Here is a 22,576-nt window from a genome sequence, read left to right as displayed (position 1 = left end):
CCCCTCCAAGCCGAACAATTAATAAGGAGTACTACCGCAATGTTCTTCATTGGTTGAGAGATGCAATACTACGAAAAGAGCCACAGCTATGGGCAATTGGTGATTGGTAGCTTCATCACAACAGTGCACCTGCTCATGCATCACATCTCATGCAGAGATTTTTTTTGCCAAATATCAAATCACCCAAGTGACTCAGGCCCCCTACAGCCCAGATTTGGTGCCCTCCAACTTCTAGCTTTTCCCAAAACTAGAATCACCTTTGAAAGGAAAGAGATTTCAGACCATCGATGAGATTCAGAAAAATACAATGGGGCAGCTGATGGCGATTCCAATAAAGGATTTTGCAGAGTGTTTTGAACAGTGGGCGAGATGCTGGGAGAACTCTGTGAGGTTCAAGGTGCCTAATTTGAAGGGGACTGAGGCATCATTGTCCTATGTGCAATGCTTCTTGTATCTTGTATCTTCTTCAATAAATGTCTATTTTTTATAGTACATGGCTGGGTACCTTTGGGACAGACCTCGTACGCTACTGATGAAATGTAGCATAACACAACCACTACGGAAAACTGACAGTTTCTTAAAAAAATAAAATTAACATCTATCATATTATCTAAATATTCTACTCCTTAATATTTACTCAGAAGCCTGGAAGCATACGACCATACAAAGACCACATAAAGATCAGCTGTGTGAAAGAGAGGACACATGACATTTCAATGAAATTCCATTTCACTAAATGCTGTGAAATCCAAACTAATGAATAATGAGAGAAAGTAGATCATCAGAAGCCAGTGGGTGGAGGAATTATAAAGGAGCACGAGGAAACTTTTGGGGGTGATGATTATGTTTGTTAACATGATTGTAATGATGGTTTCACAAGTGTACACATCCGTCAAAAAGTTCAAATTATAAATTTTAAACATCTACAGTCTATTATATATTCTTTGTACCCGAATAAAGCTGTTAAAATCACTTTAATAATATTTTATGAACCTCATTGATATCTTGATGTGTGCATTAATAAGTATACTGCAATGGCATTATAATTGCGTTCAATCCCCCCTTTCTTTTTTACAGAACAGGGAAGTTGGGAAACCTGACAGCTCCTTGCAATTATCATTGTAGATGCTTAACAGTTTATTCTGCTGTATGTGGACGAGATGATATTGGATATTTTTCTCCTTGCTTTGCAGGCTGTACATATTTTAAAAAGTTAAATAATCAAAAGGTAATTATTTTTAATTATGCTTCTTCCTCTCCAGTAAGATGTTGAGCTCATGCATGATGTTTACATTATGGCAGCAATCCAAATAACTTAAAATTGAACATATAGTATCTCGGTTGGTTCTTTGATATTTACATGGATCAGGTCTCGTTTTAAAATTCCCCTATTTGCTCATTTTGGGGCTATTATCATAGAATTCCTTATTTTCCTAGGCCTTCTACCAACCTCCTGAGAAATTTTCCTCTTTTGTCAGGTAAAGTAGTTTACCACTCAGCTACTTTATTTGTTCCAGGTTAATTTTTGTATATCCAAAGTTGCATAAATGAGCTTTTAGTTAAATAATGTACTGTAACTTCACATTCTCCCTTTTAAGTGGTATAGAAATAGGGACTCAGACTTTGAAAATTCTATATTTTCCTCCTTTCTGACTAGTTTTTGTAAAAGGGAGAGAGCAACAGAGACAAATATTTCCTGATCCATAGGCATTATACCACCTCCCATAGTTGGTAATTAAGTCCTTTATTAGTTATTCACCTACATATCAAAATTATTTTCCCTGTTTTACACAGATCATTTCACTAAAAGGTATTAGCACACCTTGTCAGAGAAGGAAAACTCTGACTCCAAAAAACCTCCGCTGCCTTGCGGCATACCTCTTCAGGGGAAAGACTAAGGGAGTAAACCCCGACAGAAAATCCGGAGCCGGAGTCCCTAAGGCGGTTCGACGTTGTAGTCAACACCAGCAACTCCTGCGGCGCACCTGAAGCCAAGCTGTATTGACTCCGTCTTTCCCTTGGACCCTTCAGCTGCGAAGAGAGGGGGGGTCTGCTGCATGGGCAACAGCAGACCCTCCATATCACCCTGCCCAGGCTCTGTAGCTTCAGCTTCACTGGAGAGGACACTCCAGCGTCATCACAAGATGTCGATTCAACACGGGAGGAGACAGATACCGTGTCACTCCCGAGTCGGACTGCACAGCCATTCTCGGTGGTGCAGATAGACTCTTAAGAAGCTACACCATCGTCTCTCGAGACGGACGGCTGCCGACGACGATTAGCACACCTGACCCATTTTAGTTCCTTAGAGTCATGTTTCAGTGGCCTATTATTTAATCATACATCTTTAGTTTTTTATTGACTATTAATATAAAGACTTCATACTCTTTAAAAAGCCTTTATTAAATGTTACTATATATATTTAAAATGAAATTTAAAATCTTTTAAAAATTTTACTGTGGAAAGCAGTAAGTGTAATAGAAAAGCACAATTGAATCCCATATGCCAGTTACACATCTTCAGCAATTTATTAACTTACAGAAAATTTTATTTTATACTCCTACTTACTTCCTCTCCTCTATTATTGTTAGAAACAATGACTTCTAAATGCTCACATTGTCATCACAGTATAAAAAAGAACTGTTTGACCTTGGCATTTTGATACAATATAATATTCAAGAGCTAAAACACATCCACTATATAATTCCAGCCCCTTTTTCTTTTAGGGGGATATTCCTTTTAGGGGCTTTTGTTTCTGTTTAATAAAAATCTTTATAATTTTCTTGTATTTTTCTAATAAATAATTAATTAAAATTAATTACACTGATAGAAAAAATCAACAAAATAATAAAGCTATACGATAACTTGTGATATTAAATGAAACTTGAAAATAAAATATTTTTGACAATTTTTAAAATTTAATCTTTATTGTAATTTTTCCATTACCATTTAGTGCCCTTATCGTCGTCGTCGGCAGCCGTCCGTCTCGAGAGACGATGGCGTAGCTTCTCGAGAGTCTATTTGCACCGCCGAGAATGGCTGTGCAGTCTGATTCGGGAGTGACAATCCCTGCCGCACTTGGTACAGGTGAAGGCAGATGGCTGTTGTTGCTGCTGCTGATGCTGCTTCCGCCTCGATCTTTTCTGGACCGCCTCCTCGTTGCGCGCAGCCTCCGCGCGTGACGTACCTTGCCTGACCGCGAGCCTCCAGGCTAGGCGGTCGTCTGCTTGAACTTCCCATGTGTTGAGATTGATGGAGCATTGTGTCATGTCCTTTTTGCAGATGTCTTTGAACCGCAGTTTTGGGCGCCCTGTCATCCTCTTGCCTTCTGCTAGCTCGCCGTAGAGGAGGTCTTTGGGGATATGGCCTACATCCATTCTTTTGACATGGCCGAGCCACCTGAGGCGTCTCTCGCTAAGAACTGCATGCAAACTGCTCATATTGGCTCGCTTCAGCACCTCGGTGCCGGGGACCTTATCCTGCCAGGCGACATGCAGGACGCGTCGCAGGCACCTCATGTGGAAGCTGTTGAGTTTCCTTTCGTGCCTTGCGTAGGTGGTCCACATCTCGCTGCCATAGAGGAGAGTGCTGAGTACGCAGGCTTGGTAGATGCGCAGTCTGGTTTTCTCAGTGAGGCTGGAATTGTTCCACGCTCGCCGGTTCAGTCTGGCCATAACTGTGGCTGCCCTGGCGATTCTCCGGTTGACCTCCAAGTCGACTGACAGAGAGCTCGAGATGGTGGACCCGAGGTAAGTGAAGTCGTTGACAACCTCCAGGGTGTATCCGTCGATGGTGATGCATGGGGGAGTCCCCGTGCCTTGAGCCATAACATTCGTCTTCGTCAGGCTGATGGCTAGTCCGAACTCCTTGCATGCGTGGGAAAGGCAAGTGACTAGCTGCTGGAGTCCCTCTTCGGAGTGTGATGTCAAAGCTGCGTCGTCGGCGAAGAGCATCTCACGGATGAGCACCTCTTTGACTTTGGTCTTGGCTCGTAGACGGGCCAGGTTGTAGAGCTTGCCATCGGATCTGGTGTGAATGAAGACACCCTCGCTGCAGTCCTTAAAGGCGTATTGGAGGAGCATGGAGAAGAAGATTCCGAACAGCGTAGGCGCGAGGACGCAGCCCTGCTTTACTCCGCTGCTGACTGGGAAGGCCTCAGAGGTTGCGCCGTTGTAGGACACCGTGCTGTGCATGTTGTCGTGAAAAGACATGACCACAGCAAGCAGATGTGGTGGACAGCCAATCTTCCGTAGCAAGCTGAAGAGTCCGCTTCGACTGACCAGATCAAACGCCTTCGTGAGGTCGATAAAGGCGAGGTAGAGTGGTTTATGCTGCTCGTGACACTTCTCCTGCAGCTGGCGTAGGGAGAAGATCATGTCCACTGTTGATCGGCCAGCTCTGAAGCCACACTGGGACTCTGGGTAGACGCGGGAAGCAAGGGTCTGCAGGCGGGCAAGAGCGACCCGGGCGAATACTTTGCCGACGACGCTGAGGAGAGAGATGCCCTGGTAGTTGTTGCAGTCGCTGCGGTCTCCTTTGTTCTTGTACATGGTGATAATGTTGGCGTCTCTCATATCCTGGGGGATGTAACCCTCCTTCCAGCAGAGACAGAGTAGATGGTGGAGCGGCTGTAGCAGGACTGGTTTCCCGCTCTTTAGGATTTCTGGAGGGATTCCGTCGCTTCCTGGTGCTTTCCCGCAAGCAAGGCGGTCGATGGCTTTGCCGAGCTCTGCCGCAGTAGGTGGGGTGTCTAGCTCCTCCATGACTGGTAGGTCTGGGATGGCTTTAAGAGCAGTGTCTGTTACGGTGTTCTTCGTTGCGTACAGCTCGAGGTAGTGCTCGGTCCACCGCCGCATTTGCTGTTCCTGGTCAGTGATGACCTCACCTGTCTTGGACTTAAGGGGGGCGATCTTGGAGGGGATTGGGCCTGTTGCTTTCTTGATACCCCCATACATTCCTCGTGCGTTGCCTATATTGGCGGCTTCCTGAATGCTTCTGCACAGGTTTAGCCAATAGGTGTTGGCACAGTGGCGGGCGGTCTTCTGGACTTTGTTCCTGGCAGCCCGTAGAGCTTGAAGTGTACTGGGAGTGGGCGTGACCTTGTAAGCCAGTAGGGCCTTCCTCTTAGCCTCGATCACGGGTTCCATTTCTTCCCAGTGAGCCTCGTACCAGTCAGCGTTCTTCCGCTCTTTCTTCCCGTAAGCAATAATGGCGGAGTTGTATATGGCGTCGCGGAGATGTGGCCAATTGGATTCGATAATGTCATCTGCCGCCATTCCCTCGCCGAGTGCATCTTCCATCTTGTTGATGAATTGCTGGGTCTTAACTGGGTTGCTGGCACAACTGGTGTTGATGCGTGGGCGACCCTTCATCTTGGAGTGGTGCAACCTCTTCGGCATTATGCGCACCTTGCTTACCACGAGGGCATGGTCCGTGTCGCAGTCTGCACTGTGGTAGCTGCGGGTGAGGAGGGTGCTGCCAATATCTGTTCTTCTGGTGATGACGAGGTCAAGCTGGTGCCAGTGGCGGGAGCGGGGGTGCCTCCATGACACCTGGTGGATCTCTTTGCACTTGAAGAATGTGTTTGTCACGCACAGGCCGTGGTGACACAAAAGCTCAAGCAGTCGCTGACCATTCTCATTGATCTTTCCTCTCCCAAAGTTTCCAAGGCAGGTGGGCCAGGCCATGTGGTCGGCTCCTACTCTTGCGTTGAAGTCTCCAAGGAGATAGAGAGCGTTACTTCTGGGAATCTTGGATAACGCTTCGTCCAGTGCATGGTAGAACTGTTCTTTCTCTTCGGTGGTGGCGCAGAGGGTTGGGGCATACGCGCTAAGAATGCTGACTGGGCCGAAAGTTGTTGACAATCGGAGGGTAAGTAATCTCTCTGTGCCTCCTGTGGGTGGCTCTATGGAGTTAACAAGCGTGTTCTTCACAGCGAACCCAACACCGTGCTGCCTTGGTTGGTCCGGAGACTTCCCTTGCCAGTAGAAGGTGTAGTTGGTTTCTCTGATAGTTCCGTTGTCGGCCAACGGGGTCTCCTGTAGAGCCGCAATGTCGATGTTTAGTCGTGCCAGTTCCCTATCGATGACAGCGGTTTTCCTGGCACCCTTGATCCACGGAAGGTCTGCAGTAAGTCCGGGGCACATGGTCCTGATGTTCCAGCTAGCGAGGCGAAGAGCCGGAGGCTTCTTTCTTGTTGTTTGCTTGGAATTAACTGGTGCGGGTGTTTTGTGGCCCACTTTTCGAGAGGCGCCTCTCTGATCCCCACGCACCCAGTGGGGCAGGCGAGCCATGGCAAGACGGTAGCTGTCCAGTGAGGCGCGATGACCTCTCCCACCGTCAGAGGAGACCCCTGGCGCTCGTTTCCTTCGCCAATCGGATGAGCTTATAACCGGTATCTGTCTCCTCCCGTGTTGAGTCGACATCTTGCGATGACGCTGGAGTGTCCTCTCAAGTGAAACTGAAGCTACAGAGCCTGGGCAGGGTGATATGGAGGGTCTGCTGTTGCCCATGCAGCAGACCCCCCCTCTCTTCGCAGCTGAAGGGTCCAAGGGAAAGACAAAGTCAATACAGCTTGGCTTCAGGTGCGCCGCAGGAGTTGCCGGTGTTGACTACAATGTCAAACCGCCTTAGGGACTCCGGCTCCGGATTTTCTGTTGGGGTTTACTCCCTTAGCCTTTCCCCTGAAGAGGTATGCCGCAAGGCAGCGGAGGTATTTTGGAGTCAGAGTTTTCCTTCTCTGATTTTAGAGATGTCCAATTCTATTGTTAAGATTATACCCTAAGAATTCTGAAACACCAATTCAGAAGAACCTATGCACTCTAATGTTCCCAGCAGCATTGTTTACAATAGCCAAGCGCTCTAAACAGCCTAAGTGCCAATCAGTCAATGAGTGGATCAAAAAACCTGTGGTACATTTAGACAATGGAATACTAAGCAGCGGAAAGAAAGACCTTTTACCCCTTGTGACAGCATGGATGGAAATATAGAGTATTATACTAAGTGAAGTAAGCCAGGCATATAGTATATAGTGCCCTTATACCTGTCCCAAAAATCACCAAACTGTTGTCCATGTCCATGAGTCCTTTGTCCTTTTTTTCTCAATCCCTCCACTCCCGCACCTCCCCTGCCCTCCACTATTTGTCATCTGCTCTCTATCTATGAGGCTCTCTCTGTTTTCCTTGTTAGATCAGTTTGTTCATTAGATCCCACATATGAGAGAAATCATATGGTATTTGTCTTTCTCTGACTGGATTATTTCACTTAGCATAATGTTCTCCATGTCCATCCATACTGTTGCAAAGGGTAAAACTTTCTTCTTTTTTTATGACTGAGTAGTATTTCATTTGGCAAATGTCTCATTGGTGAATATCCCATTTGATAAATGTCCCATAACTGTTTTATCCACTCATCTACTGATGGACACTTGGTCTGCTTCCATATCTTGGTGATTGTAGGTAATGCTGCAGCGAACATAGGGGTGCTTATGTTCTTTCAAATTAGTGTTTTGGGTTCCTTCATATATATTCCCAGAAGTGGGATCACTGAGTCAAAGTGCAGATCCATTTTTAATTTTCAGAGGTATCTCCATACTGCTTTCCACAGTGACTGCAACAGGCTGCATTCCCACCAACATTGCAAAAAGGTCCCCCTTTCTTCACATCCTTGCCAGGACTTGTTTGTTGATTTACTGATGATAGCTATTCTGACAGATGTGTGATGGTGTCTGATTGTGGTTTCAATTTGCATTTCTTTGATGATTAGTGACATTAAGCATCTTTTCATGTCTATTTGCCACATGCATGTCCTCTTTAGAGAAATGTCTGTCTGTTCAGGTCCTTTGCCCATTTTTTAATTGTGTTACTTGTTTTTCTGATGTTGAGTTTTGTAAGTACTTTATAAATTTTGGATATTAACCCTTATCAGATGTATTGGCAAATATGTTTGCCCATTCTGTGGGTTGTCTTTTTATTTTATTGATGACTTTCTGTACTGTGCAGGGAAACTTTTGGCATAAAAACAGACCCATAGATAAAGGGGACAGAATAGAGAGCCCAGAAATAAATCTACACTTTTATAGTCAGTTAATGTTTGACAGAGGAAGCAAGCACATATAGTGGACTAAAGGTCATGTATTTAATAAATGGTATTGGGAAAATTGGACAGATATGTGCAGAAAAATGAAACTATACCACCTTCTTACACTACACACAAGAATAATGGACTGAAAGCTTAAATAATAGATCTGATACCATAAAAATCCTAGAAGAAAATATAGGCAGCAAAATCTTGGACATTGCTCGTACCAATTTTTTATTGGGTATATTTCCCAGGAAAGGGAAACAAAAGAAAAAATAAACAAATGTGTCAATTTTTATGAGTTTATTTGAGCCAAACTGACAACACATGCTGGGGAGCAAGATTTCAAATGCTCCCAGAATAAAATTTTTTGACAAAAATTAGATATTACACAGGACAATTAGCCTTGATAGAAATAGTGGCTCTGAAGGAAAAATGACAATAGCAGAAGCTGTAATTAGTGCAATTTGATATGGATACAACTGATTAATGGATAAGTATGCTTTATTTTCAAATGGGAAAGAACTGATACCAATAAAAATCATTTTTAACAAAATGAAAATTAAATAAAGAAATGCCATGTAAAATGATCAAGTATCTAAATGGTTTTAATGGCCTTACTCTGGTAAATATTTTTTCAATGAAAATACGTCAACTTGGAAATAATTCTGATTAAATGTTCATTTTCAAAACATGATCAGGATCAATGAGTTAAAATTGGACACTCTTTAATTGCACTTATACAAAAGTTTGTGAGAGTAGTAGTAGGAAATACTATAGCTCTGAATATTTCTAAGTTCCTATAGAAAATCAGAGCTTTACTGAAACTGAAAATAGATATATCCTCTTCATATCAATAATATTCCTGGGCAGGTTTGCTTCGTTGAAACCCATATGTATTACTCTTATCTATGCCACCAAAGATCTTCAAATTTTCTTACAGAGATGTAAAAGAAATCTTGGAGTTTTCTTCCTCATCTATTTATTTGGACTAGTTCAACAGTTGATATAGCTTTCATTGTACACTAACAGAATGAGGGGGGCTTCCTCTAAAGGAGCCTCATTCTAATTATCTATAGAGGAGGAAATCAGTCTCATTCAAAGCATTTAGGATTACAAGAAACCAAGCTTCAGGGTCTCTTTCAGTTGAAACATTCTTAAAGTATTTTACTTCCTTTACTTACCTCCCACTTTTGTGTTTTATCATATATTTTATTTCTTCATATATTTTAAATGACATATAACTATTATTGTTATTTTATACAGTCTGTATGCACTTATATTTATCTTCCCATTTCCTTGCATTTCCATGCTTTCATATGAGATTTTCTTTCTTCTTGAAAAACCATATTTCATCTTCGTTTCTGAAAAAGCAAAAAATATTTTCACTGGGTACGGAAGTCTATATTAGTATTTGAAAGATGCCATTATATTGGCTGTGTCTCTGGCTCCTTTTAGGAGTTTCTCTGTTTTTGATTTTCAGCAGGTTTAGTTTAATGTGCCTGGATATGATTTTTATTATATTTATTTTACTTGGGTTTCACAGAATATTTGTAGTCTGTGGTTTTATGTTTATCAGTTGGAAAATTCTCAGTTATTATTTCTCCCTCACTCTTTTTTTTTTCGCAGGGTACATGTATTAGCTTACTATTGCTACATAACCAAATACCACAGCGTTTTGTCTTTAAATCGTACCCATTTATTAGCTTACAGTTTTAAGGAATAGAAGTCCATATACGGCATAAGAATCTCTGCTCAGACTCTCACAGGCTGAAATCGGGGCGTTGGCTGAGCTGGAGGCTGTGGGAAAGAATCAATTTACTAGCTTATTCGGGTTATTGGCGAGTTCAGTTCCTTTGGGCTGTAAAAACGAAGGTCCCTGTTTACTTGCAAGCTGTCCGCTAGGTCTAGTTTTAGCTCTTGGAGACACTCCCATTCTTTTCCACGTGACTTCCCCCATCTTCAAGGCTAGCAACAACTCCTTTATCACAGGCTTGAATCTCTGACTTCAGGAAAAGTTCAGTACCTTCTAAGGCTTATGCAATTAGGTGAAGTTCACCCTCTCTTTCTTAAAGTCAACTATGCCATAGACTGTAACTTGGTAAGGGGTATTAAATTCATCAGTTCACAGTCCTAGGCATTATTACATAGGCTTTATATTATACAATAGGAGGGTGGAAATCTTAGATGCCATCTTTGAATTCTGCTACCACAGACTACCAATACACCTTTCCACTATGTCTAATACTCTTTTTTTTTCTCTCTATTTTCCATCTCCTTTTCCTGTTTAAATATAAATATTTTTTTATTGACCTGTCTATTTTCTATTCAGTAGTGTCTATTTGGTAGTGTCTACTCTGCTATTAAACCTGTTAACTGAGGTTCTAAGTTTAATGTATTTTTCAGTTCTAATACTTATACTTTTGTAAAATCCAGATCCTGTTTAAATTTCACATCATTTAAAATACTTTATTCATTTTATCCTCCATTTTTAGAAAAAATTATAATTATTTTAAAGTTTTTGCTATTAAGTCCACTATCTAGATCAACTGAGTCTACTTATATTTGTTCTTCTTTTAAGATAATTTTTCTTGTCAATTTGTAAGCCTTGTAATGTTATATTAAGTCTTGAACATTGTGTATGAAGAATATCTCCTAATATAGTTATTATTGGACTTCATGTATTTTCAGGCTCTGTTATTATGTGCATAAACATTGATTATTGTCACACCACCTTGATAAATTGTTCCTTTTATCTTTATAAAATGTCCCTTTCCATCTGTAGTAATACTCTTTGTCTTTAAATAATACACTAAACTTTATATATCAAATCATCACTCTAGCTTTCTATTGCTGACTGTTTCCATGATGTATATTATTTCTGCCATTTTATTTTTCAAATATTTGTGTCTTTATGTTTAAAGTGTCTTCTGTAGCAAGCCTACAATATGGTTTTGCCTTGTCTTCAATTTTATTAATCTGTTTTTAAATTGGAGTTTTTAGAGTACTGACATTATAATTATTGATACGGTATATTTAGATATAACTTCCTTTTTATTACTTGAATTAAATGTACTTCACTGTTTTATTTTGATATAACTTTTAGCATTTTAATTATATCTCTTTGAATGTAATTCCCCAGTTTTTTTGTTTGACCCTTCCAGAGCCTGGTATTTTATGATTCTATAATCTGTTCACTGAACCTTCTTCATATTTTCATTTTGGCCCCGGGCAGCTAGGCTCTATAGCCTGCAACCATTTGTTGTGCTAGATATCTTTTGTCTCTCCTCCAGGTCCACTTTTTACCTCTCTTCACCCTCCTCATTGTTGTGGGTGATTGATCTATATGATGAGAGCTCCTTTGCCTTCTGGCTTATGACTGGATTAAAATAATACAGAGTTCTAATAGAAAATCAGAAAGATGGGGGACAATAGTGACGTTGTGTTCATTTTTTAGGTTTCCTCTCTGACCCATGGACTACCTCCCTGTACTGAAGATCTTAATTTCTTGTAAGGAAGCCTCCAAATGACTTTCTCTTTCTGATAACAATTTTGATCCTAAGACCCTTCAGAAAAATCCTTTCAAATCTATTTTTCATAATAAATACTGGATCTTCATTATTTCCTCTGATACTTACCCTGGTCCCAATTACCATCGTCGTGCACCTTGTTTCAATATCATTTTAACTGTTTTCTCTGCTTTCACCTTTACCTTCACAGAGCTGTAGCCTCAAGATGGCTGCCAAATGATCTTTTAAAATGCCATTTATACATATATCCCCCCCAATGGTTTCATATCAGTAACATTAAAACCCAAAGTGTTTAACTTGGCCCTGTAATTATTTACTGGTTTCTGTATAATCTAATCTTCCCCCACTACTCTAATATTATTTTCTCTTAGTTTACTTCATGTCCCTTTGCTCCAGTCACATTTTTCTCCTTGCTTTTCTTGAACTTATCAAGCAAGCTCCAGTCCCTAAGGCTTTTCAATTTCTGTTTTTGTTTTCCTACCTGGAATGGATTTTTTTTTTAAGGATAACCAAATGGCTCTCTTACCTTCTTCAAATCTTTTCTCAGTTATTAATGAATCACTGGGATAATCAGTGATTATGATAAGTTCACCCCTATAAGCCTTATATTTCTATTGTATTGTTTAGTGTGTTTTCACAACATCTAGAATGATGTTTAATACATAGGCACTAAAAATATAGTGAAATGAATAAATTGCAGTTTGGATATTTGGTTATTTCTGTTTGAATTTTAGGCTATTCAGTAACTATTTAGTAACTTCCACAAACAAACTGAGATGATTTTTGGACCATCATTTTATGAATCATTCGGATTCAAGCCATCTCTTTTTCCTCTTGTACCTTCTCTAGTAACCTAGTTCCATATTTTTTGTGGAATTTATGATATTTTTAACTTTAAATATTTTCAATAAATTAATAATTGCTAATTTGTCTCTGTATCTCCAAATTCTGTTTAGTTCTTTCTAGAAAATATCATTTATTCATCTTTCTTCAATTATCAACCCACAAACACCCCAAATTTCATTAGCTCTCATTTAGGGCTACATTGTGACTTTGGACTTAGAAACTTTGCCTTTGTAAGTAAAAAAATTAATTATTTAATTAAAAAATATTAATGTGCAACTGCATTAGTATGAAGACAAATATCCAGGCTGGATTCATTATTATTATTTTTTTAATTTTCAAAGACACTAAAATTGCAACATTTTTATGTGGCCAATATATTTGGGGCCCTAGACAATGCCTATTCTGCCTCCTCTGCCTCATAGATAATAGCCCTGCCATCATTACATACAAAATAAAGTCTCAGCTTTGCAGTACCAGTCTCCAAACCTTCCACAGTGGAGTGACTGTCCATATTTTAAACCCCAGCTAAAGTTCAATTTACTTTATTACATTATCTTTAATTGCTCTCAATTTACATAGCTCTCCAAAAATTATTTGTGCAATTAGATGTAAATATTTTTGGTGGAATTTTATAAATTAATAGAATTTTTCCTAAGTAACTATAATTACATACACACCAACACATGGGTCTTTGTTAGGTAAAATAGCTTGGACTTACCATTAATGTTTCATTTCTATGTGATGACCAGCAGATTTACTATAAAAGCATTTGCTGTTAAAACTGGCCAGTCTCCATACAGTTATTAATTTAATTTTTATTTTATAATAATATGTTTTTGCTTTATAACTATATTTCTAAAAGATAGTTTTCTATCTTAATTTTCAGACATATTTCAATTGTTCTTGCATTAATGAAGGATTAACAACCTCAGATGAGCAAGGTGATTTTATTTTTTTAATCTATTTTTATTGTTTTTCTATTACAGTTGTTCCACTTTTTCCTCCATTGCTCGCCCCACTGAGCCCACCGCTTCTCCCGCATTCATTCCCCACCCCATTGTCCATGTCCATGGGTTATTTATACTAGTTCCTTTACTAAACCCTCCCCCTACTTACTCCCCTTCTCTCCCTCCCCCACTCCCTCCTGATAACTGTTACTCTGTTTCTTGTTTATATGCCTCTGGTTCAATTTTGTTCATTTGTTTGTGTTGTTCATTAAGGTGATTTTATTGATGCTAGACCTGGAACATGTGATGCAAAGTGCTATAAATTACCTTTGTTCATTGTGGTTATCTTTTCTGCGCTTATATTTGCTGGCTTATCTGGTATACCAAACATTCTGACCATCCTTTGGTATGTATATTATTATTCATAATAACTGTATTTTAAAATATAAAAAGTCAATTTCAGGAAGATTTTGCAGTATTGTAGTAAATGACTTACTCTTGTTTCAAGGTAGCAACTGTTAGAGGGAAAATTGTTACATTGTCAAAATTCATATGTATGTTTTATTCTCTATATTGACTAATTTATTTGCATAAAGCCTATAGATATCACATTTAGTTCACATTAAGTAATCAATTAAATTTAATTTGTAACATGGAAAATTCATATATAGGCAAATTGTTACATTGTCAAAATTTATGTATATGTCTAATTTCTTATCTAATTTATTTTCATAGTCTATAGATATCACATTTAGTGTTGCTTTAACTTAAAACTATATTTAAATACTTAATTCACTGTACCTGGAAATTTTATAAATATAGAAAAATTCATAATTATGACAAAGATGTAATTATAATGTTGATTAATTGGTTATATATTTATTGAATATTTACTTCTCTATTAGACAATTATACTATGGGAAAACATCAGTATCATCAACAAAGGAACATAATATTTAGAATTTCAAAATTTTGCTACATTAGTTTATTATTATTCTAAATTACAGACACATTTCTTATTGATTTGTTTTTCCTGAATATATATTGATAAAATAAACTTGATATTTATTTTTATCACAGTAGCAGAAGAACCAGTCATTGTTTTCAATATTTTTTTCTTTTTTGTCAGGGGCTAACATAAAACATTAAGTCATGAGGAGCATTTTTTCTTTTCCCTTAGGAAAGCAGACTAGAAAACATGAATAAATATATGCAGAAATAAAATCTGAATTGGGCATATGTGGTCTCTGCCTTCAATGAACTTGCAATTTAGATGGGAGACAAGACTTGGACATATCAATATAGGAAGCAGTTTTTAAATTTACTTATATGTGTCTGGCACTGAAACTATAAGGACCGATAAGATATGGACCTTGATCTTGTTACTTAAGGTTTAATAAGGAAGAAAAATTTAAAAGAAGTAGAGTGAATAGTTAGAGGTGCTTTGATTAAAGCTAGTACAGACTGACCCAAAACAAAATGAAGAAAATGATCATTTTTACCTAGGATGATTTAGAAATGCTTGCAGAAAGTGTGGCACCTGAAATAAGTTATAAAGATAAGTGATTTCTCATAATGCAAGCAGACTGGGGATAAGTTCTTAACAGGAAAAGTGAGCAGTGAAAGTAGAGGTAAAATGCATAACCTGTCTGGGCAAGGAGTTTTGTTTTGACAGGAGGAATATGATGGTGAGTGGGACTAGGAGATTTGGAGTTGGAAAGGGCCCGATAATGGGTGGCTTTCTTTGCCATGTTAATGCTAATGACATCATCCTGTGTACACCTGGAAGCCATGACAACAATAAATCTCAAAAGTAAATGTGATCAAACATGCATTTTAGATAGAATACTTTAAAAATAATGTGAAAGAAGATGTTGAGAAGGGATACTTGAAAAAAAGGAAGAGGACTTAGGACATCATTTTAGAATTTAGTAGTGATATTTAGAGATAGAGATAATATTTCAGAAAAATTTAGATAAAACGGTGAGTAATAACTTTGATATTCCTGGTAAAAAAATATGGAAAATTTATGATTATGTCCAGATTCCCACTCTGGGGGACTAAATTAATGGTAATGCATTAACTGAGCCAAGAAATTTAAGGAGAAGAGAAAGCCCAGATTGAAGATAATCAATACAGTGTTGAACATGCCTTTTTAAAAGTTCATGTGAAAAATCCAAGGATACCTTCCCTGCAGTGAGATAAGAAAGATAATAATATTCTAGAAGTTTAATTCTGAATCTTCTCAATTCTGAACCTGGTAACTATACAGAGCAATAAGGAGACTAAAACACACACACACACACACACACACACACACACACACACACGCTATATTTTCAGTACTATTATGAGATAGATAAAAAATGATAAAGTTGAAATTGCATTTAAGTATTGCTTAACTTGAAACAGACTGGAATCCAGCTTGTGATTTCACAAAGATATTAAAAAGAATAACAGGAAATGTGGAGAGTGTCTCAGGATTGACCAGTTTCAGATATCTCCATCATATATTTTTGCTCAGAAGAATACCCCACCTTTATTTATTTATTTGTTTAAAGTTTTTATTTATTTACTTTTAGAGAGAAGGGAAGGGAGGGAAAAAGAGAGGGAGAGAAACATTGATGTGAGAGATACATCAATTAGTTTCCTCTCCCACACCCCCAAACTGGGGACATGGCTAGCAACCCAGGCATGTGCCCTGCCTGGGAATCAAACCAGTGACCTTCTGGCTTGAAGTCCAGTGCTCAATCCACTGAGCCACAAATGAAAGCTGTGAGCATTACCTGGGTAGGTAAGTTAAGGCAGAATATTTCTGGAAAGACTGAGAGAAAAGTTTAGAAATATCCAGGAGGGCCAGACATTGGCAGATCTCAAAGAGTGCCAATAAAATATGTCTTCTACAAATGAATCCATAACTTTGGAAAGCAGGACATGTAAAGAGACTTCAGAAGCCCAGGGCTGGCAGAAGTTCTTTTGAAGCAGCCCATGTTTAGAGAGGCAGCATCTTCCTTGTATCCACAGAGGACATAACTGTTTGACAGTTGGAAACCGTGACTCATGTTCAATTTCCATTAACTTCTGCTTCTAGTTTAAGAAAAATCTATCTTCAAATATGAGTAAGTAGAAAAGGAAGAGGTTTTGCTTACATACAAAAAAATTATAGTGAAATAAATGAAAAATTTAAATCATTACCACAGACAAAACTTACTAGGAAAATATTACCAAAAACTGAAATCAGATAACTATAGGTAAGTTTAAACAAAAAATAACTTTAAGCAATCATGGTCACAAAGCAAGAGAAAAATATCTAGATGAAGGAGGCTATGGAATAAAAATGAACAGAACTCAGGAAAGAAAAAGCAGAAAATTTTAGAAATGAAAACTAAGGTATAAAGCACTCAAAAAAGAAAAGACAGTATACAAAAACAAGTATGAAGCATAGAAAATGGGAGAGAGAGAAATGGAAAATATAAAGTAAATTTAAGATAAAAGGTCTTAAGAGAAATGAGACAAATAGAAGAGAGGTGATCCAACATACTACATAATTAGAGTTCCCAAAGAAGAAAATCAAAACAGTCAAACAATAAATATTTAAATCTATAGTTAAATTTCACTGACATGATTTAAATTTTTTTTTATTTCCTGATATTAGAGAGAAAGAGGAAGGGAGAGAGAAAGAAACATCGATTTGTTGTTCTACTTATTTATGCATTCATTGGCTGCTTCTGTATGTGCCCTAACCAGAGACCAAATACACAACCTTGGAATATCAAGATAACACTCTAACCGACTGAGCTACCTCATCAGGGCTAAAATGATTTTTATAAAGCTGAAATAATAAGCAATAATAATAATGAATAGATAATGAAATAAAGAATATAAATTTACATATTGAAATAGCACATCAAATATCTAGGGAAATTGACTGAGAACAGTCAGCACTGGGATATACCACAGTAAAATTGAATTTTTAGGTAAAGAGATAATCCTTTCGTTATCTAAGAAAAAAAGGAAAGCGAAAGAGTTTGGCATCATATTTCTCAAAAGTTACATTCAGCTACAGAAGACTAGAGACATGCAAAAGATCTTCAAGGAAAGAAAACATGAGCTAAATATTTCATCATCAATAAACTGCCTCACAATTATGAATAATTTAATATGGAAGAACCCAGGAAATGTTGCTATGAGCTACTCCTTAAGAATAGACAGCAAAGCCCTGGCTGCTGTGGCTCAGTGGATTGAGCCTCAGCCTGTGAGCCAAGTGTCGCTGGTTCGATTCCCAGTCAGGGCACATGACTAGGTTGCACATCAAGTCCCCAGTTGGGGGCGCGAGTGAGAGGCAACCACACAGTGATGTTTCTCTCCCTCTCTTTCTCCTTTCCCCTCTCTCTAAAAATAAATAAATAAACAAATTATTTTTAAAAAAATGAATATACAGCAAGGCAGGTTATAAGCAGGCAACATATGGTCAAGGAAACTTTGATAAAAGGTCTGGTAGAGAGCATTGAATATGTTAAACTAAATAAATTTAAGTCCTAATATAATTTATATTAGAACTAAGAACTGAGCATAGGTGTGGCAAAATAGAATGAAATGTAATATGCTTTGGTAAAATAGAAATTACATGACTAACAAAAATGGGAGAATAAAACAAGGAAAAGTTCAAAAGAAGGGTAAGCCTGCTGACTGCCTAATAATAAATGGGAGTCAATGGATATCATTATAAGAGACATTTTTATTGAAGCTTGATACATATTTAGAAGAATGCACAAATCAGACTGATGGATTTTACAAAGTGAAGACACCTATGTAATCATAACCCAGTTCAAGAAATTGATAATTACATACAAGCATTTCTTAAGCTCTTCCTCAAATCCCTTCTTGTCATTAACCCCTTTAACCCCAAAGTTACCACTATTTTGACTTCTATAATGAATAAGTTAATTTGTCCTGTGTTCGAACTTCATGTGTACACAGGAAGATACAGCACATAGTCATTTGTGTGTGCATCATGTTACTTGACAATTTGCTTATGAGTCATTTATATTGTTACATGTAACAGAAATGTATTTTCATTGTTCTGTAAAAGTGCTATCCAATCGTATTTTCTAAAATGATGGATATATTCTACATTTTTGCCATTCAATATAGTTGTCTTCAGCCAGGTGTGTCCACTGAGCATTTGAAATGTGGCTAGTGTGAATGTGGCACCAAACTTTTAGTTTTATTTAGTTTTAATTGACCTAAATTTAAGTAGGCACATATGGCTGATGGTTACCATATGTACCTGATAGTTTTATAGCAATCCATTATATGAATATACTGAAATGTGTTTCTTCGTTCTACAGTTAATATTGTTTCCAGTTTCAGGCTATTATGATGTTTTGATGATATCATTACTATTTGCTTTCAGGGTTGTGTCTGACAAACAGCGTTGTCTGGCCTTGGGTATGACCTATGTGATTTTGAGAGTATTTGGTATGGACTTTTAGTAATCTTTTATTATATTGAAATGTTCATATTTCATATATATAGTGTTTACATATATATTTAAATTTCAAATACATAATAAGGGTAATCTAAAATAAAACAAGTGAATGGGAGAGCTGCTTTGCAGAATTTAGGAGACAATACTTATGTAAGAAGATAATACCTAATGTAAATCCTACCCTGTTATATAAAATATGCATTAATGTTATATTCAATTAGGATAGATAATATATTTGATCAAAAGTATGTTCATTAAGCTCATATAAGTGGTTTGGTAAGCTTAAATAAAACACTTATATAAGCATAACAGCTATACATTGCTTCATATTTGGGAAGTTAGTAACCTAAACTACTGCTTTTAAACATTTCATTACCAAAGTCACTGAATCTGATGTTTTTAAGGATTTCTATCCAAAGAAAGAATTAGTTTTATTTATGAATATATTTATTTTTAGAGAGAGGGAGAGAAACATCAATGTGTAGTTGCCTCTCGCACGCCCCCAACCGGGGACCTGGCCTGCAACCCAGGCATGTGCCCTGACTGGGAATCGAACCTGTGACACTTCGGTTCACAGGCCAGCACTCAATCCACTGAGCCACATCAGCCAGGGCCAGAATTAGTTTTGCTGAGGGTAATGTACTCTGTACTCCATCCAGGCTTTCTTAAAATAGCAAAAACTAGCTTTCAAGTCCACATTATGACTCTATTAGGAACTCTGATCCAAGAAGTTGATTGAAAATATTGGTGAGGTAAGAAAAAAAGACGGGACTGTATTGAAGACTGAAAGACATTTGATAAATGGAGTCAAGAATGCAGAAAGATTTTAGTGTGGTTCTGATGTGAATCAGAGAAATCATTCTATAGCTACATCAGTAGGCAGGGTATAAATTAGCTTTAATTGGGAAAAGTAGAAGATAATTTTATGGTGAACAATGATCCACTAGATAAGGACAGGTTTGTAATGGAAGAGGGAGCCTAAGAAACAGCAACTGCATAGGCAATTTCCTGAATCAGAAATGAACCCAGTGAAATGGATACATTTTTTGAATGGAAACGGATAGAATAAGATGATATTTTAGATATAGATTCTTTAAACAGGGCTTTTCTATCAGGGAATTTAAAGCAGAAGATAAATATTATCTGATTTACATTTAGAAGATAACTCTGTGGCTGGAGGGAGAAATAGTTGATAGAATATAATGTAGAGAAAACAAAAATGGAGGCTTTTGCTGAAATATCATCCATAGTCACATTGAGTTGGATTCTGAAGCTTGTAGTAGAGACAGAGAGAAACCAACATATCCCATATATGTTTGGAGTTAGGGTTACAGAAATTTTTCATGGATTGAGAATGCATAGTAGGCCTAGGATTTTTACTTTGAACGATTATAAACAGAGTGCCAGCCCTCACTGGGACAGGATTTCTGGTGCTGGATTGTGGTCTTTGGCAGAATCAAGTCATGAGGCATGCAGGCTCTGATAATTTCTTATTAGATGTTCCAATGTCTGCGGGGTGGCTTTTTTAAAAAAATAATTAACTTTTATCTGCAAATGACATTGTTGCTGAGCAGATATTGTCTCAGGGTACATAGAGGTTTCCCTCAGGCAGCAGCACTCAACTATTCCTCTGGATATGCAGTCATCTAAATCTAGGGCTGCTATTAGCATGCCAAAATGTTAACATATTAAGTTATTTTTATCAATATCTTAATAAGTAACAGATATACATTAGATTATAAAATTAATTTTTCAGTTATTGAAAACTTCATAATTTGACATTTTTGGGAGAACACTGAGTTCTTAAAATCAATATTTAGTATCTTTGCTTGAAATACTTTCTCCCAAATTTTTCATTCAAAAATTAATAGTTTTGGGTTGTCAACTAAATAACAGCATACACAACATTCTGAAAAGATGCATATCAACCAATTTTTTATACTTACAGGGATAAGGATTTTCAAAATTATATTGTTTCTAGTTATTAACAATCCCATTTATAAGTAAACTCTTACATAATTTTAAATGATACGTTTACAGTGATGATGTCTAAATATAAATGTATAAGTTTAATTTTAGGATAAAAATTATTCTGATCCCAACCAATGGTATTTTCATGGAGAATTTACAATTACTGCATTTTTTTTATAGGGAGTATACCTGGACCAATAGTTTTTAAAATGGCAGGAGAAAGTTCTTGTACCTTTTGGTCTAGAGGACACTGTGGAAACAAAGGATATTGTTGGATCTATAACAAGACCAAAATGGCCTACCTAATTTTAGGAATATGTAAGTCATATCTACTGAAGAAATATAGAGAGGTAAAATTGTTTTAGAAACTATGGTTATTTATAGTAAGGTACAGTAATCGTCGTCGGCAGCCGTCCGTCTCGAGAGACGATGGTGTAGCTTCTTAAGAGTCTATCTGCACCGCCGAGAATGGCTGTGCAGTCCGACTCGGGAGTGACACGGTATCTGTCTCCTCTCGTGTTAAATCGAAATCTTGCGATGACGCTGGAGTGTCCTCTCCAGTGAAGCTGAAGGTACAGAGCCTGGGCAGGGTGATATGGAGGGTCTGCTGTTGCCCATGCAGCAGACCCCCCCTCTCTTCGCAGCTGAAGGGTCCAAGGGAAAGACGGAGTCAATACAGCTTGGCTTCAGGTGCGCCGCAGGAGTTGCCGGTGTTGACTACAACGTCAAACCGCCTTAGAGTCTCCGGCTCCAGATTTTCTGTCGGGGTTTACTCCCTTAGCCTTTCCCCTGAAGAGGTATGCCGCAAGGCAGCGGAGGTTTTTTGGAGTCAGAGTTTTCCTTCTCTGATGTGCCCTGACTGGAAGATCGAACCAGCGACACTTAGCTCGCAGGCCGACGCTCAATCCACTGAGCCAAACCAGCCAGGGACAAGGTACAGTAATAATAATGAACAAATGGATAGTTTTATGATGAAAGAAGCCTTATATTATTACATAAAAATATTTTGGAAACTAAAGTACTATACAATTTATGTAATATTTGAGTCACTGTATTAAATACACAATTATTTTATATTATTCCCGAGTAAATGGTGGTAATTATTAGAATTTCAATTTGGGAAGTAATTTTGCCTGGATACTTATGCAACCAAGTTGTTTGACCTTGTGACCCTTTTCATTTCTACTATAAAAGATTGGATGATGTAAAAAAATTTTTTTTGGCACCATTAAAGAGCATCAACATACTCTCATCCCACTTAAATGTTAGTTTCATATTGTCTCTTAAGCTCACTGATATAACAGTGCTTGGCACACAGCAAGCATTCAGTATTTATTGAATAAATGAGAGGTAAAGGGCTTGAGATGCCATGATAGTGTGAGCTATGGTCAAAGTATGGGGAAAGTCTAGATATGCTTGTATTACTTTGGAAAATCCACTATATCTTACTGCATTTCAATTGATCTGTAAAAGGAGGATTTGGTGCTATTTAACTTTTGAAGTCTTACTCATTACTAACATTGAATGATGTTAGTGTAAAGATGCTATTGGGGTGATAAATATTTCAAAGCGTTTATACGTTTTGTGATTTTAATAAGTGGGGGTTCAGTAATTCAAAGAACTGCATAATGTTAGACTCTAATATTTAAAAGTAACAATTAGCTATTTGATAAACAGTATACAGCAATGCCTTCAAATTCAGAAACTAATTG

The 22,576-nt window shown here is 37.8% G+C and overlaps 1 protein-coding gene across 1 annotated transcript in view; it reads left to right on the top strand.

Annotated features, from left to right (window-relative positions):
* The window catches only part of SLCO6A1 (solute carrier organic anion transporter family member 6A1), a 100,667-nt gene that overhangs the window by 60,730 nt on the left and 17,361 nt on the right, over nucleotides 1-22,576 (top strand). Inside the window, exons 9-13 of the mRNA XM_090279323.1 lie at nucleotides 1,078-1,228; nucleotides 13,342-13,396; nucleotides 13,676-13,808; nucleotides 18,819-18,883; nucleotides 21,045-21,214. Coding sequence (XP_090135449.1) covers nucleotides 1,078-1,228; nucleotides 13,342-13,396; nucleotides 13,676-13,808; nucleotides 18,819-18,883; nucleotides 21,045-21,214 — 574 coding nt within the window. The remainder of the gene's footprint in view (nucleotides 1-1,077; nucleotides 1,229-13,341; nucleotides 13,397-13,675; nucleotides 13,809-18,818; nucleotides 18,884-21,044; nucleotides 21,215-22,576) is intronic.

The sequence above is a fragment of the Furipterus horrens genome, unplaced genomic scaffold (assembly GCF_987537825.1).
Source record: "Furipterus horrens unplaced genomic scaffold, mFurHor1.1.pri manual_scaffold_5, whole genome shotgun sequence".
Lineage (NCBI taxonomy): Eukaryota > Metazoa > Chordata > Mammalia > Chiroptera > Furipteridae > Furipterus > Furipterus horrens.
Note: the sequence above shows the minus strand (reverse complement) of the source record. Positions and strands in the feature narration are given on the sequence as shown.